The 18162-nt window shown below is 36.3% G+C and overlaps 3 protein-coding genes across 3 annotated transcripts; 2 read left to right on the top strand and 1 right to left on the bottom strand.

Moving 5' to 3' along the window:
* On the top strand, positions 1 to 1995 carry LOC105769609 (protein OSB1, mitochondrial). The gene is made up of 4 exons (XM_012590351.2): positions 1 to 517; positions 596 to 734; positions 965 to 1049; positions 1335 to 1995. The coding sequence occupies exons 1-4, from the start codon at positions 186 to 188 to the stop codon at positions 1613 to 1615; spliced, it is 837 nt and encodes a 278-aa protein (XP_012445805.1). The 5' UTR covers positions 1 to 185; the 3' UTR covers positions 1616 to 1995.
* A 4005-nt stretch (positions 1996 to 6000) lies between these two features.
* LOC105769172 (probable disease resistance protein At4g33300) lies at positions 6001 to 9111 on the top strand. Its single transcript, XM_012589631.2, has 5 exons — positions 6001 to 6781; positions 6891 to 7294; positions 7388 to 7743; positions 7850 to 8055; positions 8186 to 9111. Exons 1-5 carry the CDS (start codon positions 6112 to 6114, stop codon positions 9022 to 9024), a joined length of 2475 nt encoding a protein of 824 aa, XP_012445085.1. The 5' UTR covers positions 6001 to 6111; the 3' UTR covers positions 9025 to 9111.
* An 894-nt stretch (positions 9112 to 10005) lies between these two features.
* LOC105769173 (nucleobase-ascorbate transporter 3) lies at positions 10006 to 14661 on the bottom strand. Its single transcript, XM_012589632.2, has 14 exons — positions 13996 to 14661; positions 13457 to 13554; positions 13186 to 13362; positions 12735 to 12835; positions 12492 to 12567; positions 12344 to 12403; positions 12079 to 12263; positions 11906 to 12002; positions 11707 to 11793; positions 11503 to 11561; positions 11282 to 11373; positions 11111 to 11188; positions 10857 to 11017; positions 10006 to 10521 (listed from the first exon to the last, which is right to left on the bottom strand). The coding sequence occupies exons 1-14, from the start codon at positions 14156 to 14158 to the stop codon at positions 10306 to 10308; spliced, it is 1650 nt and encodes a 549-aa protein (XP_012445086.1). The 5' UTR covers positions 14159 to 14661; the 3' UTR covers positions 10006 to 10305.
* Between the last annotated feature and the right edge of the window lie 3501 nt (positions 14662 to 18162).

Below are 18162 nucleotides of genomic sequence, written 5' to 3'. Positions count from 1 at the left end.
CTTCTATCACGTGACTAGTATGTACATGTTTACAATCTTCTTCCGTCTGAAGATAGAACCCCTCTCACAGAAGAAAAACCCCGCCACTCTTCCGCTTTGAATACCACCCGAACATTCACTTTTCAATTATCCCGTCGGTAGTAAAGAGTCGTGGGCCTCAACGATCACTGCCACGTGTTGGATTTATGATAGTTCGTCGTATCGGAGCGTTAATCCTCCGACGTATTTCCCAACTTCCCCTTCCAAATCGTAACTCATTCCATTCATCCGTAGCTTCAAATCGCAGGTTCTCAAACCATTTCGTCGACGATGAAAAAGAAGGTAGCGCGATTTACCGGCTCGCTCTTAAATTCCAGCGGCCGACGACTGTGGAAGTGGAGCCTCCATCGCGGAACCGCATCAGCTTAATAGGAACAGTGGGCGAGCCTCTCAACGTTATGAATACCAGGAGCGATTACTTTGGGGTTCAGACTCGCCTCAATGTCAAAAACCCCTATGATTCTGATTGCAGATTCAAGTAAATTTCTTTTACTGGGTTATTTTCTAAGTTTAACCTTGTTGAAAATTTAATGCTGGAATTATGATTTTAAAACAGGATTAGACTGCAGATGTGGAGCGAGATGGGGAAAATTTGTATGGAACATGTTAAGCCTGGGGATTTTATTTATGTTTCAGGGGTTTTGGGGTCTTTCTCTGTCGCTACTCTAGATAAGCAACTCATAATCTATTACAAGGTTCTTCAGAAAAATAAGCTCTTTTTTTTTTCCTACAATTGTTTATGATTAATGATATCAATCAAACTTACGTTGGTTAATTTTGGTATCCTAAGCTTCTAATGGAATTTGATTGATGCATTAATGGAGTTAACATGATGTTTATTTAATGTATGGGTTTACTTCCCTTCTTGTTTATGCAAATAAGAAGGATGCATTTACATGCATGTTCATTTCATATATTATTGCAGGTAACTGTGACAGAGTTGAGTTTTGTTACTCACCACGGTGAAAGATCGACCACCCGAGAATGCAAGGAATTAGAATCAGAACAAGGTACAATGTTTCCGTCTATCTTTTTTAACTCGTGGTAGTAATTTTCTGGCCTCTTGTGAACTCATTCATAGCTGGAGCTTCTTTTTGTTGAGTTTATATGGTACCTTTATTACAACTTAGCTGGACAGATGTCTAATCTCTTATGTTGGGCCAATTTTAGGGCTTAGTCCTTGATCTTAAGAACATTGCAAAATCTAGAATATCAGTTCTTGACTGTTATTGGCTTTGAAGTTTTCCATTCTTCATCTGCTCCATGCTTATTGTGTTTTCTTTCTCTATTAAAAGATGTAGGTGAAGCTGGAATGGGGAGTTATGATAGCCAACTCTACTTGTGGCAAGTATTTTTTACCAACCCGTTTGAATGGTGGGACAATAGGAAAAGTAAGAAAAACCCTCGACAGCCAGATTTCAAGCACAAAGATACTGGTGAAGCTCTCTGGCTGAATCCCAACGATCCTCCTTGGATTAAAAAGCAACTCCAGCTGCTTGATTCAAAATTGGCAGAAGGTTTAGGTGACCGAGAAAGTCGCCGTTATAGGATATCTGAATGGGAGTATGATGAGTAGGATAAATGTGCAGGATTCCAAGAGGAGGGCATGTATTAGTATTGGGGGTTCACTAGCATCATCCAAATGGAAAGAAAGATTTTAACTTGAGCCATAATATGAAGGACAATAACAAACTGGAAACAACAATGTTACTACTGGGAAATTTACGGTAATTGTAGTGCTATAGTTATGTGGCTAACTAGGGATCGTGGTAATTATTGAATTGTACAACACCGTAGAAGTATTGTTTACTAGTTTTCTTGAGTTGAAACGTTTTGCGTGGAAAGTACTAATTGATTTTACAACATAACTAAACTTTTGTAAGACATGTACATGTTTAAACGTGTCACACGTAGATTCATTTATCCATTTATCCATATTTGAAGCTTTTTTCTTCATTTTGTTTCTTTGCAGTATATCTTTCACAAAACCCAAAATGTTTTCCAGGTCAGGAGGTAGCACACGTAGCTCTTGCTGATGGATTAGTTTGCATGAGATTGGGCCCAGTTCTTTATTGGGTGTGGATATATGGGTCGCTATGGTTTGATTTTATTTGAATTGCAGAAAGAAATATAATATGGCCGAAACAAAATTTATACAAAAAAGGGGCCTGGTGGTTGATCTTGGTCCTCGCTTGGACCTAGTCGCCAGAAGTAGTTGCATAAAAGAACGCGATGACTTGGCGTATAATATACAAAACTTGTAGTATAGTCCACGTCGCGTACAAATTGAAAACCGATCAAATCAGACAACTACTTGCTCATTTGGGATATGTCAGTGAGTCCTTGAGATGCTCAGGTATGCTCTTTTAAGGCATATATAGAATATGTCAGTGAGTCCTTGAGAAAAGAAATTATAATTTAAATAGAATAGTAATTTTTAAAGAGGTGAATTTTGAATGTGTTAATAATTTCTTTGTAACAAAATAAAAGACACAAACCCCTCTATTAGTCTATTACATGAAGTAATGATTTTTTAAATCAATTTTAAAATTGCATTGATGTCACTTGATTCAGTAAATTTACCTACATTCTATTTCAAATGACACTAATAATACATACAATTATACGTAACCAAATAACAAGTCAAGTCTCAACCCAATCATATCATGTAGGATTAATTTCCTTAGCTAGGTATGCAATATTTGAACGAAATAAATTTGGTCAAAAAGAAGAACAAAAAAAATCAGCATTGTCACCTACCTACCTACCAATGAACCCATTATTCAGTATTCACCACAGTCGAAGAATAGGCAAGCATTCCTGCATGGTTAAGGTCTTTACATTCCACAGCTGAGGAATATTTTGATTTGAAGATCATTTAATTAAGCCCACTGAAACTCAACTACTAAACTATTCAGCTAGTTTGTAGTTCTGATGATTATTGTTATTGTTTGAAACAATCAAGTGTAAGTATGGTGGATGTTGACTTGGATCTAAGCAAATTGGCTCAGAAATGATAATGGATGGGAGGGCAGGATGGGGATTTCAGGCATCAACGTCAACCACCCTTATTATTGGTCGACACTGACACTAACGTCCCCACCTTTTAATAATAGTGAGCCATTCATTTATGCTTTAGTACACCAAGTTTCTTCTATTAATATGACTTTTCAACTGAGGGGAATAAATTCAGAAATTATGAGCTTTTAGCCTAAAAAATAATATAATGATTTACATTAACAACGAAATTAGTAGACCTCATAAGTCATTTTAGTATGATGTTATAAAATTAATATTTTCATCCTTGATTTAACGCTAATTCAAAACTTAGGAGAGGTACCCAAACATCATTCCTCATTGAGTACTATCAGCTATATAAATGAGTCTTCTTTTTGGTATTACAAATTTGGATTGACGAGTCAAAAGCAATTTTGTAAGATTGTAATACTTAGGTATTATTTGTTAAAAGGGATAATTTTAAAATTTTCGATTTGTTTTAATTTTTATAAAGATATAATATTTAAATATATACAATTGAATTAAAATAAAAACAATTATATATACATTTTAACAAAAATCAATATGTAATTTTTATATTTATATATCAAATTAAGTATTAAATTAAAATTCAGGTATAATCATACTAATTTTTTAATTATGGGGTTATCTCACTTAGTTAATAAGCCAAAAAAATGTCACCTCACTTCAGCATTTGCTTGCAATAAAAGACCATTTTAAAATAAGATCTAAAACTTGAAATTATCTAAAACAAGTACGTGGCATGACGAATGGAAATTTTATTATAAATTAATTTTAATTATTTTTAATTTAAAAAAAACCCAAAACGAAATCTTGATCTAGTTTTCCGTCGATTATTGTTAGGGTAAACTAACATTTTAGTTCACAATATTTTTCACTTTGGTCTCTGGTTTTTTATTCATATTACTCTTAAATTTAGATTTTATTTAGGTATGAAGATGTGATATTTTGGGATTGTACCACATAATCACTTAAAATTTAAGATATACAAAAAAGTCAAAATTTCTTTATGATTTAATTAATTTTTAAAATTTTAGATTTTATATAAAATTTTAAATTTTAAATGATAACATAATATAATTTTAAAATATCTCGTATTTTTATCTTAATAGAATTAGAGTTCGAGAACCAAATTAAAAAAGTTGTCAAATTTTGAGATTAATATAAACCAAGTTCATGTACCAAATGAATTTTTTTACCAAATTCAAGCTCTATATGTTAATTTATTTCTTATTATTACTATGTTTAATGAAAAAATATAGAAAATTTGAAAACAGAACAGTTATATACTCAAATGTAATGTATTCATCTTTTCTGCAAAAAAAAAAAAGAAGCATTTTAAATAAAAAATAAAAATTAATAAGGGAAGATTTTTCTAAAAGAAAAATATATTATAAATTATCTTATTAATCACCCTAAATTTTTTTTTTGTCAATTTACCGTTATAATATATTTTTTAAATGGTCATTGAGCCGTTATCTCACTAATGGGAAGGGCATGCCAAGTCAGCCAAAATTTCCACCTGTTATCCACGTAATTAAAAGGTTAAAATTTCCCTAGATTTAAACAATGTAAAACGACAATTGGGTTATGGGAAAACAACATGCCCAAACATTTCCTTTTCATCCTCAAGACACTCATCGGAGGCCTCGCCGGTGATGAAGCTGATGAACTCCGACGCACATTCTTGCACTGTCTCTTTAGCTTTTGGATATTTTTGCATTGGAGGAGAGGGATTTTTTTCGTTATGCGATTGACATTAGCTATGGGAGAAATCGATCTTGTTCTTTAGAACAACTGTCAGAGATGTTGCTGGACAATGGGCTGCCGTCGGGGCTGGTTTGGCTTTTTTTTCCCAGTCATGGAAAATTAAAAAAGTCTTAAAACAGTGAATATTCACCATCAAAGTTTTGTTATTTAATTTTCCATCTGAAACAAAAGTTAAAACCAAGACACAAAGAAATCACTCATCATTGTCTTCATACCCAATTTTTTCCCAACAATCAAAAAGTTTTTTTTTTTTTTTTTAAAGGAAGAAGAAAAAGTAAAATCTTGAAACCGTAGGAGCAACAGCACTAGCCCAGAGATGTTTGGTGGTATTCAAAGAACTTGATCCTTTCTTCCCTTTCTCCTCTTCCACCATTTCCACCATTTCGAAATTGTTATCCCCGTTTTGCCCCCAATCTTCTCCTGATTCCTCAACATACCCTTCCTCCCTCGACAAACTCACCAATAAAACCCAACCCCCTTCGCCACCACCTTTCCTCGACTTCACAGGACACAAAGTTTGACCACCCGGAAAACAAGAAATCGAACAAACATTTTCATTTTCATCAACAAAACATTTCTGGTCTTAAATGAAATGAGGAAGGAACTGTTTTGTTGCTAAGAAACAAGCTACCATGTCATGAGGCCCTGATCAACCATTTGTGAGCTTCGAAATGAAGAAATGGAACTTGAGCTTAAATTCGAGCTTTCTAACTATGAAGTCGTGCCAAAGAACAGTCTGAGATCCATGGCTGCCGTTCAAGCTAGAGTTTTTTTTTTTTTTGAATTTTTAGTTTTATTATAACTCGATTGTCGTTTTACTTTATTTTATATTTAGGGAAATTTTAACCATTTAATTACGTAATAGGTGGAAATTTGGCTGACATGGTATGCCCTGTCAGCTTCCCGTTAGTGACATAACGGCTGAGAGACCATTTTCAGAAATTTTTCTAATGACAGTAATTAAATTGACAAAATAAATTTTAAAGTGATCAAAATAAGAATGATTCTGTTTTAGGGTGACTAACTGGAGAATTTACCCAAAAATATATATTTCCTTTATTTTAAGAAAAAAAAAAACCCTTTCCAGTTTTTTTTCTCCAAAAAAAATACCTTTGCAGTTTGAGTGCGCTCGCATGTACCACAAAAACGAAAAAGAAAAAAAAAAAAGAAAAAGAGCGCGCCCGCCATCGAGGATATATAACCAAGTCACTCCACTCACTCTTTTACGAAATGGTTTTCGCAGATTAAACTCAGTAACAGCGAATGGCGTTTAACGACTTTTTCGCCGGAGAAATAGCAACTGAGCTTCTAAAACAGTTACTCTCCATCTCACGCAAGTCATGCCTCTGCAAATCCAGTGCGGACAATCTCATTACTAGCATCGAAGAACTCCTTCCCATCATCAATGAAATCAAGTACTCCGGCGTGGAACTCTCCGCCATTCGTCAATCTCAACTCGACCGTTTCTCCGAGACTCTACGCGGCGGCCTCGAATTGGCCCGCAAAGTCCTGGCCTCTGGCCGTTGGAACGTCTACAAGAATCTCCAGTTGGCCCGGAAGATGGAGAGGTTAGAGAAACAAGTTTCGAGATTCGTTAGCGGGCCGATGCAGGCTCACTTGTTGGCCGACGTTCACCACATGCGCTTCGAAACGATGGAAAGGTTCGATCGGTTGGAAGGCCGGTTGGAGCAGAGGCTCAATTCGATGAAGATCGGTGCCGGGGGGTGGGTGGAAGAAGCGGTTAAGAGAATGGAAGTTGAAGAGGAGGCTAGTTTGGGAATTTTTAATGGAGTCGGCTTGGATTTAGGGAAGAGTAAGGTGAAGAAAATGATAATCGGAAGAGACGATTTGAACGTTGTTGGAATTTGTGGTATTGGAGGATCAGGGAAAACTACGTTGGCTAATGAAATTTGTAGAGACAATCAAGTTCGAAGTAAGTGTTTTCCTTGATGTAAGTAAATAATCAAATAAAGTTCCTTTTCTTTTTGTTGCTAATTGTCGATTATGATAGAATTAATTACCTCTGTTTACATTTTTTAAAGGTTACTTCAACAACAGAATTTTGTTCTTAACTGTATCACAATCACCGGATCTGCAACAGTTAAGGGCAAGAATATGGGGATTTCTTACAGGAAACGAGGCCATGGGTTATACCAATAACCTGTTTGTTCCACAAGGGAAGCTACAGTGCGAGTGGGGAAGCGGACCGCGAACTCTGGTTGTTTTGGACGATGTCTGGTCCCTTTCCGCACTTGAACAACTAATTTTCAGGATCCCAACATATAAAACTCTGGTCGTTTCAAGATTTAAGTTCCCGACACCTGTTGTCAACGAAGTTTATAATGTAGAGTTGTTGAGGGAAGATGAATCATTGTCCCTGTTTTGTCACTCTGCTTTCGGGCAAAAATGGATTCCCCCTACTGCCAATGAGACTTTGGTCAAGCAGGTAACTAATTTAACTTCAAGTATTAATTAATGTTATTCTATTTTGTTGTTTGTTTCCCCTTTGCTGATGGTTATTAAATTCTGGATTTGATAGATTGTTCATGAGTGCAAAGGACTTCCTTTGGCACTTAAAGTGATCGGAGCTTCGTTGCGAGACCAACCTGAAATGTATTGGGCCAGTGCTAAGAAAAGGTTATTGCGAGGAGAACCGATCTGCGAGTCTCATGAAAACAAGTTGCTGGAGCGGATGGCAATAAGCGTGGAATACTTGAACAAAAAGGTTAAGGAATGTTTCTTGGATTTGGGATCATTTCCAGAAGATAAAAAAATTCCCCTTGATGTTCTCATTAACATGTGGGTTGAGATACATGACATTGACGAGGAGGAAGCATTTGCCATTCTTGTCGAGCTTTCTGATAAGAATCTACTCACTTTGGTGAAAGACCCACGGTATGTCGCTCGAAATTCTTTGTTTATGAAGCAAATCAGTCGGGTTGGTTTTAGTTGGTTGAGATACCTGATTTTTAATTTTATTTTTCTGAATTGTGTTGTGCAGGGTTGGAGATGCGTACAGTAGTTATTATGAAATCTGTGTTACTCAACATGATGTGTTGAGAGACCTTGCTCTTCATCTGAGCAATCAAGGGGATGTGAACGAGCGAAAGCGGTTGCTTATGCCTAGAAGAGATACTGAACTCCCCAGAGAATGGGAAAGAAACACAGACCAGCCATTCAATGCTCAGATAGTTTCAGTTCATACAGGTATCATAATCACTGGTTCTCAATTGCTTTGCATTAAATAAGATTGTTTTAGTAGCCGAGCTTTACTCACAATTTCTACTGCAAATCATGTTGTTGTCTTACTGTGTTTTGCTCATTGAATCTGAAACAGGAGAAATGAGGGAAATGGACTGGTTTCGCATGGAATTCCCAAAGGCTGAAGTACTTATCTTGAATTTTTCCTCCAATGAATACTTCCTGCCTCCTTTCATAGACGACATGCCCAAGCTTAGGGCACTTATTGTCATAAATTACGGTACAAATGAGGCAATACTTGAGAATTTTTCAGTCCTCACCAATCTGGCAAATTTGCGAAGCCTATGGCTTGAAAAAACGTGGGTTCCTCAATTGACCAATCCCACTGTTCACATGAAAAACTTGCGGAAACTGTCTATGGTTCTTTGCAAGGTTAATAACAGCTTTAATCCATCAGTGATAGACCTGCCCCTGATCTTCCCTCGTTTATTGGAGCTCATTATTGATCATTGTCATGATTTGATTAAGTTGCCATCGAGCATTTGTGAGGTGAATTCACTCCAGAACCTGAGCATAACCAACTGCCACCGACTATGTGAATTGCCTGCTGATTTGGGTATGCTGAAGAAACTACAGGTACTTAGGTTGTATGCTTGTCCAGAGCTGAAGATGCTACCTCCCAGAATTGGCGAGCTCATTGGGTTAAAATACCTTGATATTTCACAATGCTTTAACTTGAGGTGTCTACCTGGGGAGATAGTTCGATTAGCAAGCCTTGAAAAGATAGACATGAGGGAATGCTCACAGATTGTGAGCCTACCACCACGAACTGCTTTATCCAACATGAAGTCACTGCGCCGAATTATCTGCGATGATGAAGTTTCTTGGCAATGGAGATACCTGGAGAAGACCAACCCAAACCTTCATGTTCAAGTCGCAGAGAAATGCTATAGCTTGGACTGGCTTGATGGCTGATAGTAAAACAACATATTCGCATATCATGTATCTGTTAATGTAGATATCAATGTGCATGTTTTTAATAATGCAATCTTTTTATGAGTCTCTCTGGTCTTCTTGATGTGAGATAGTTTCATCATTAAAAGAAATTCAGCCATGAATATATTTTAGAAAAATACGAAAAACATTGTATCTAGCTACAAAAGAACCTTTTTTGTTGTTGTTGTTAAGTCAACTAGTCAAGAAGAGGCTCACCCCCAAAGAAAAAAAAAAGTAACACCATGAATAGACCCCTATGTTATTATCTGAGATGATGATGGGCGGCTGAGAAGTATTAATGGATATAGCTTAGCTTGATTGGTTTGAGAGAGAGCCAAAGACCCCCATTTTCTAAGGGGAACAAGAAACGAGTAAAGAGATAGAAACGCGTGGATCCCACAAATAAGGACTGTTTGGGTCTATTGTCAGTAAGCTTTGCACGATCCGTTCACACTTGACATATCCTCACGAAATCCATGATTTCATCAATCAACGTTTAGATTAGATTCGTTGTCTAGCCATGAGTGAAAAAATTAGATAAAAAGCAAACAAAAAGAATAACCCCTTTGTTTATTTTAACCATTTTGGCGTAACTTGTGAATTATTTAATCCAAAGTCTTCCTTGACTAACCTACCTGATAAAGACGTGCGGTTCTAGAAGCACCACGGATGATTAATTGGCGTTTTGTTTTGCCACCACTCCAAGTTTTGAAAATGTCAAAAGAAAGTGATCAATCACCCTCGTAAACAAAGCATTATTCTTTTTCAGTTTTTGGGCAGGTGGACATCAGTAAACAACAAACATCCTGAACTCAGACTAACTTCTTTTGATTATATTAGTGATGATAGTTAAAGATTAAATAACTTGTTTATTTTTGTTCAAACTAGGTTGAAATTACAAAAATCACAAATATGATATGAATACCCAAACAAGGCACTTGAATATGATCTCATGGGCTCTTTCAAGACTAAAACATAATTTCTTTCTCTAAATGCACTTTCAACCAGCACCCTGTTCTTTTCACACCAAGTTAAATCATCAAGCAGAAACACAGTTTCTATCTGTTTTCACTACTTGTCTACCTTGAGTATTTGGAGCCTAAACAGTGAACAAAATAACTAAAAGGCGGTAGAAGATTAAAATTCTGCGCATTGACCCAGAAGTGACGGTTTCATGAATGATTTAACATGACTCGTACATATAAACATGAAATATGCCCAAATTTGTAGCTAATATACGAACAATGTATGCTACTACGTTTAGAGAAACCTGGAGGGCAAATATTCATTTATTCTGAGGGGATAGCTGTAGAACTCCTCGGTTCTAACATCTCCTTTGCTGTGCTGGAATGGTTTCCACCATGGGATTCCTCTATCTTCCACATGATTTGCTTCGAGAGTGTTATCAAGCAAAGTCCCAACAATAATCGCCACAGTTGCCGGTGATGAGAAGATTGTATTCAATATGTCATTAAACTGCATGCATTACAATGGGCTATGCATATCAGACAGATGAAGCAAAGAGACAAGAAAGATATATTTCTAAATGAAAATGCATCTCAGAATATCATGTAAACTAAAAGGAAACTAAACAAACATTTTGAACATATAATCAGGTAAAAACTATGAGATTTCACATGATAAATCATCTGCACAGCCTAAGAGATGTCGGTAAATGATATCATGCAGACCTGTTTTCTGTTAGAATTTTAGTTATCCAACTCCAGAGCCTTATTCCATTCAGTAGTTTCTAACTAACTAGACTGAGACAAGAAACATGGTGAACAAAACGATTGCAGTAAATAACATACCCATACAGCATTTGTTCTAACAGGTCCATGACCATCAAAAGTTCTGCTTGTTACGAAGTATTGAGGAATTGATAACCCCAGGAATAGAGAGACACCCAAAACATAGATGTTTCTCATAGAGTTACTATTTGCAAATTGTATGAATGTGATCCCAGAAGCAGCTGCATCACGAAGGAAACAGGGACGGGGATTCCCAATTAAAGTAAGAATCGGATGTCAAAAACCAAAACTATCACGACTACATTTTCACTCACCAACAATTCCCAACAAAATGCAGTAAATGGCAGCAAATATTGGCAATGGAATAGAGGCAAAAAAAGCACCAAACTTCCCTGAAAGAATGCACCGCAACACAATCGAGTATATAAATGATGAATATAAAGGCAAATTTTTCAATGAAATAATTAACAAGTACAAAAACAAACCAAATATGGAGAAAAATATCATAAAAGCAGTTGAAATCTGCACAACCCTTCTGCTTCCTATATGTGTAAGTCCAAGAAGGCCCACATTTTCCCTGCAACATCATTCAGATGAGACACTGAAACAAGTTTCTAAAGCATAGTGCTATCAGTTATGGATTTTACAGTTAATAACTACTATATATAGAATGGAACTTCTCTTTAAAAAAGCAATGCTTCCATACACAGATGCAGTAGTACCAACAAGAGAACCAAAAAGCCCTTCAAGCAGCATACCGATACCCTGGCATTTAGAAGCAAGATGACCAAGTTATCTTCACCACTGACAAAATATTATAACGTGATTCAGGACTACAGTTCATCAATTTTAGAGAACTCATTGATGAATAACCTCTAAATAAACAATTCACAGCAGTCTAGGTAAGGACCTGTAAGCCAATACTTCGGCTGAGTACATGTGCTGGAGGGGCTGTGGCACCAGAAAGCCGAGCTGCCGCAAAAAATGTTCCAGTTGACTGCATTGAAAGTATAGACTTAATGTTAGCAGATAAAACAAGCAGCCTTACATTGACCTTACAAAATAGAAAATCCGAATAGAATTGAAGTCATTTATGATCGTGACTAAACCTCAGCAGATGAAACTAGTGCAGCACCTAACATCCCAAACACATGGCTAGCTCTGAATATTGGCGTACCCCACTGAAATGGGTATGGAATTTTGATCCTAGAAACAATGACATAAAATAATGAGTCATGAAGGGAAATAATAAAACAAGCAGAGCAGCAGATCATGGCTATACCAAGGAGCAGAAGACATTAGGAAAGATCGATCAGTGCGGCAACTCTGTTTAGTGGCAGGCTTAACATTGTTGTAAGCACCCGAGACAGTGAGGATAGCAGCAAACGCCCAGACAATACCAATGCATAAAAGCAAAGCAAACCTCTCAAGTATTAGATGTGCTCTTGAATGGATGCGCTTCAGGTACTGCAGCAAACAATAGTCCTTGTCAAATAAATAAAAAGGCATGTCAGCAGGAGACTTTACACTCAGAGAAGCTTATTTACCTGTTGGCAAATCATGAGCAGAATGAGCATAGGCAGGCCAATTTCCACACAGTTACCTAGCTGTATCATAAGTTAATTACATTAAAAACAGTTTGAATCAGCATATTATCAGTCCCAATCAAGCACAAAAGCATTCATAGAGGATTACCAATGGGAAGCCTCTGGCAAAAAGACCAAGACCAACGAGACAAACCACTGGCACCACAACTATGGGACTAAAGAATCTAGAGAGGAGGATGAGGAGAAAACGCTTAGAAAAAGTAGTGGTCAAAACTTGATAGCTTAATAATCAAACATCTCAAACCATGCATACATACAAGCAGGCAACCATCTGCAAGCCAAAAATACATATGTTGTACAAGTTGCTAGTCAAAACAACATTCACCATTACCTTGTCAGCTCCCCCCATGCCCGCCCATACCCAAGGATGATGTTGAGAAAGGAAGAAACTATCATTGATCCTTGAATGGTTCTCATACTATGAACAAACCGCTGCAAGCAAGCACCCCCAATTATAATCATTAAGCAATATGGTCATTAGCCATGAATGAGAAATGGAATATAGGAAGTGTACAACAATGAGCAAATATATTAAGCATGTACACTACGTTTGAGCATCGAGGATGATGTAGCTTATAACCTATAAAATAGCATTGTGATTTGGTAGGTAACTGAGATATAATCAGAAAGAGCAAAAATAGTAGAGACAAACTAAGACCAAGGTTGATGTACATCTAATTACTGAATGAAGAATAACCCAATTTACTTGCAGCACAAAAGACTTTATAATTCATAAGTTCCCCTCTATTACTTTTGTTTATATCTTACTAAAGTTTACATACATCGTGTGGAGATGCGAAGTCCTCATCATTATAATCATTGATGATCGAAAACAATGGTAAGGTGTACGCAATAGATGCACCCATCACTGTGGGAAGCCTTGAGCCAATAAGTGTTTGAAGCAGAGTATTTATACCAGACATAAACAGCAACACTTGAATAACCCGGGCTTTATCACCCTGTTCATAGAGACAGAGGATTAGGAATCTGAGATTTAAGAAAGCATCGTATTCATTAAAAAGATATTGTATCCAAACTGGTCATAAAACATACATGAGTACCACCCATCAGAGGCACGATATTACTTGCAATTAAGACTGTAGTTCCAAGATTCACAATGTAGTGTTGGAAAGCTAGTAAAAGAGCTTGAGCTGTGAAACAAGTTGGATTCTGTGAGATTAGATGCAAAGGATTCTGTTCTAATAAAAAAGTTACAGTTACATGAAATCAAAAGATATTACCCTAGTTAAGGTGAAAAAGGGTATGATAATGTACAAAGTAATATGACTAAATGAAAACAAAAGAGAATCAGAACAAATAATAATACATAGTTGTCCTTCAAAGAATCTAACGAAAAGAACCCATGTCCACAATATATTCAAACCTATCACTATAATAACTTCTAGAAAAGAAAAAAACTTAGATCCCCTTTGATCTTTTGACTTCACTAAGTACAAACATGCAAATGAAAGCTACAACAACTGAAAAGCAAGCAACTTTAGCATAAAAATTTCAACTTTTGGTCAGCTTCCTTATCAAACTAAACTGTAAATACTTGATCACAAAGCCAAAAAAAGGAAAGAGAAACTGACGCCAGGAAGGATTGGAGTGGATGCAGTATTGAAGCTGATGGAGTTGCTCAGCAGGAGTCCAAGTAGGTCCCCTTGAAAGGGCAAGATTGGGTGGTGCAGCCGGCGGTGCAGCCGCTTGCGGTGGCGGTGGGTGGTGGTGGTGGTGGTTCTCTGTTTCACCCATCTTTTCTTTACTTTTACTTGGTTCTTTTTTTCCAGTTAATACCCTACGGTGCAGTCCTTGTAATCTTCTTTTTGTTCTTCTTCACTTGAAACTGAGTATCTAATAGTAGACTTTTTCAGATTCCTACTAGTATAGTACTTATAAAAGTTTTGAAGTTCGTTCCAAGTACTCTTTTTTCTGTTCAACTTTCCCGTTCTACTGAATAAATCACCGACGCACAATAAAATAATAATAAACAGAAATTATTAAAGAAAGCACCTTTGTTTTGTTCCAATAATGGAAAATATTAAAAAAGAAAAAGAAAGCACTTCATTCATGTTCAGCTCATTTTCATTAACGAAAACTTTGAAATACATATATAACACAGAGAAGAGGAAAGGGAGAACAAATCTTCCATCTTTGTTAGTCTCTTCCCATCACGGATTAAAAAGATGAGACTTTCTTAATTTGTTAAAAAGCCAAATCTACTCTGTTCTAATCCAAATTCTAAGTAAAGTTCAAAGTTGTCAAATCAAAAGCTATTTTAATCCATTAATCTCAGCCCTTTATCCATAATTGCACCAATTTCACTATTCTTCTAACCTTTGTGTTTGTTTTCCCTTTAAAATAGTTATGCTATGTTGTTGTGTTCATAACTTTTTCTAATCTTAAGTATGACTAGTTCTGTATAAACTTCCAAATTATTTCATAGAAATATCACGTTTTTGGATTTACATGTAATAATATTTTTCTTGCAAAAAATCAAATCAACGTATTAGATTAATTGATAAAATGTAAATTTACACACTTAACATCAAAAGTAAATCCTTTATTTATTTCTATAAAGATGTGGCAGCGGCCATGCGTTCAATTATTTTGATTTTTTCTTTTAGGTATTGAGCATCCTATTTTATATATATATATATATATATATATATGCTTTAATTGATTAGTAAATCTCTCTAATTGCTGATTAAATTAGTAGTAAGACCAAATTACAGAGATGAGAATTGAACGTTATAGCAGCTTGCGATTTCGGAATCCGGAAATTGAAGGAATTAGGGATTTGAGAAAAGAAATCCTGCAATTTCATTGACATCATAGGCTTGCTCTTCAACTGGTTGTATTGGGTTGGACTCCTCTAATATAGGGCCTGCTTCCTTTTGTATGAGTTTGGTCTTGGTCGCCTGATTCAACTCTGCACTTGGGCTTATACCATGGATATTCCTCGACCCAGTTCCTGCATTTCCCCAAAATTTCCTTCATTCCTAACAAGAAACAAGAAAGTAGAATTTACACACCGCTCAAGTAACAATAGGTACCAACATTCTCAAGTAGATTTATCAGTTTTCAAGAGGATTGAGGACTTGCCCAGTGAACAAAACCACTTCAATCACATTCTCATATCACCAAAACTAACAGCATCATCTTTTGTCCCTTCTTCACTAACTTCTATGAAAGACATGGAATAGACTTGAAACTGATGCAATCTCAAATCCGGAATAGTAAAATATTGAGAGAAGAAGAAGAACAACAGAGAGAAGAGAAGAATTCTGATATTTCCTTTAGTATAACCGTTTTCCATACAACTCATGCTTAAAAAGGAAAAATAACAAGAAAATAACGTGGCAATTTCTGCTATAACTAAACTCACCGTTTAACTAAAGTTTTACACCCGTTTTGCTAAATTATCCTATCTAGCCGAAAGTTATCGTTATTCCCCAAAAAAGGTTATTGAGGCTTAGAGTCTGTACTTAGCCTCCTTGTCGAGTATTCATCATTTTTCCGCACTACGGGGCTGACGCTTTCGTCCATGTCCCTTAAGAAGTAAGCGTTTCAACGTATGCAAAGGCAGCCGCTTTGTATGTTTTGGGAAGGTTGCACAGTCGGTTCATTAGCTTACTGCGTCAGAGGTTGGCGAGCCCAAGAGATAAAATGGCGTGGGATTCGCCATTGAGAAGCGTTGATCTAGCATAAGACGAACCCACAGAAGCGATTGTTGGCTAGAGTCAGGTTCTACTAAATCGTAAGTTTAAATCCTTGGAGCTGGTGGTCGTAGGCGTCCTCTTCCACCATAACTGGCTTATTCGGTTTGGGAAGGATCATCTAAAAGCCGAGAATTGAACCCAAGGCGGAAAGAGACAACTAGAGGCTGGAACCCCCCATAAAAATTTCCTTTCTCTCAACTCTATTTTTAATTTCTCGAATTTTCGATTCAATATTCTTAATTTTATTTTTATTTTATTTTTCGTTTCCAGATCCAAACCTTTAATTTTGTTATTTTTTTATTTTATTTTTTTCTAAGAACGCAGGTTTTCTTGGGCAAGATTCTGCTTGGGATTTCATGGAACAAGATATTTTGCAAGTTCAGTCCCTGAGGATTTGACTCTACTTCCATTTTACAATTCTTTTTCATTATTTATTAGGGATATGATATTTTTGGTGCTTTCAACGACCGCATTAAATTTTGATTCCAAAACTAAAACGCACCGTTTTACTTAAATACAACTCACCGTTTAGAACAGACCTTTTTTTTTACTCTCCCATTTCTACTTAGTTTTCTAGCCCATAACAATTACTGCCTCCCAAGAAAAAGATCATTGTCCTCAAGGATGAAAGTGAGGAAATTTAGTTTGAAACAAGGGTAGATATTTCCAGGTCGCATCCTCAAGAAAGGAGTCTATCCATTAAACTAAAACTTCAGTGACAGCTTGGTTTCCTTTTTTAACTATCCTTTTGTCCACGATTTTGACCGGTACTTTCTGTAGTGCACCATGAGCATCAACCAAGGGTAAGTGAGCTTGAGTAGGGGTTGAGCCTATATGTTTCTTCAACTGAGAAACGTGGAAAGTCAGATGAATATGAGAGCCCGGAGGTAACTGTAGAGTGTATGCCACTTCCCCAACTTTCTTGATCACAGGAAAAAGGTCTATAATATTTAGGAGATAATTTTTTATTAAGAACTTTTCTAACAGTTTGCTGCCTATAAGGTTGCAGTCACAAGTATACTAAATCACCAACTTGAAAACTCCTATTGGACCGATGTTTGTCAGTGAGCTACTTCATACGAGTCTGAGCCCTTTAAAATGGAATTACACTAGTTTCCTAACAGCCTCCCTAACTTGCAAACTTCTGTCAACCACTTCTACTGAAGAGGCTCCTGCTAAGTATGGCATATGTGGTGGTAGAGACTGTTCGTATAAAGCTTCATATGAGGTGAGTTGAATAGAGGAGTGGAAAGATGAATTATACCACCACTCTGCGAGAGGTAAACCAATGGAACCAATTTGTAGGAGTTTCACTAGTCATGCATCTCAGATAATTCTCAAGAAACCAATTTAATACCTCCGTTTGACTATCTGTTTGAGGGTGGTAAGCTGTGAACAACAGAAGTTTGGTACCCGCTCGTCAAAATAACTCCTGCTAAAATCCACTAACAAAAATTATGTCTTTGTCTGATATAATTGAATCAGGCATGCCATGAAGTTTATAAACATGATTCAGATACTCTTGTGCCACATCTTTAGCTGTATATGGATGAGATAGGGCCAAGAAGTGACCATATTTAGTCAAATGGTCCACCACAACCAAAATAGAAATTTTCCTACTTGAATTCGGCAAGCCTTCTGTAACAGCCCAATTTTCAGTGGTGTTAGAAATAGTGGTTCGAGGTAGGGGTGTTCAGTTGGTTAACCAACCCGAAATAACATTAACTGAATTAACCGACCTTTCAAAATTTTTAACCGTTAGCCGAACATAAATTTTTTCGGTTAATTCGGTCAGCTAACCGAATTAACCGAAAATTATATGTTTTTTTTATTTTTGGTTAAAAATTAACCGAATTGAATCACTATATAACTAAAAACATTACATAAGTCTTTGAATTTTATTTTTATTTATTAAATTATTTGTAATTTTTATGATTGGGTTGGGTTGGGTAATTGGGTTGGGTTGGATACTTGAGTTTGGATTGGGTTTAGGTAAATAGTGGGCCTATTTATATATTATAATTTTATTTATTAATT

This window comes from Gossypium raimondii, chromosome 5, assembly GCF_025698545.1.
Source record: "Gossypium raimondii isolate GPD5lz chromosome 5, ASM2569854v1, whole genome shotgun sequence".
Classification (NCBI taxonomy): Eukaryota; Viridiplantae; Streptophyta; class Magnoliopsida; order Malvales; family Malvaceae; genus Gossypium; species Gossypium raimondii.
The sequence above is the reverse complement of the archived record's forward strand: the minus strand, read 5'-3'. Positions and strand labels throughout refer to the sequence as shown.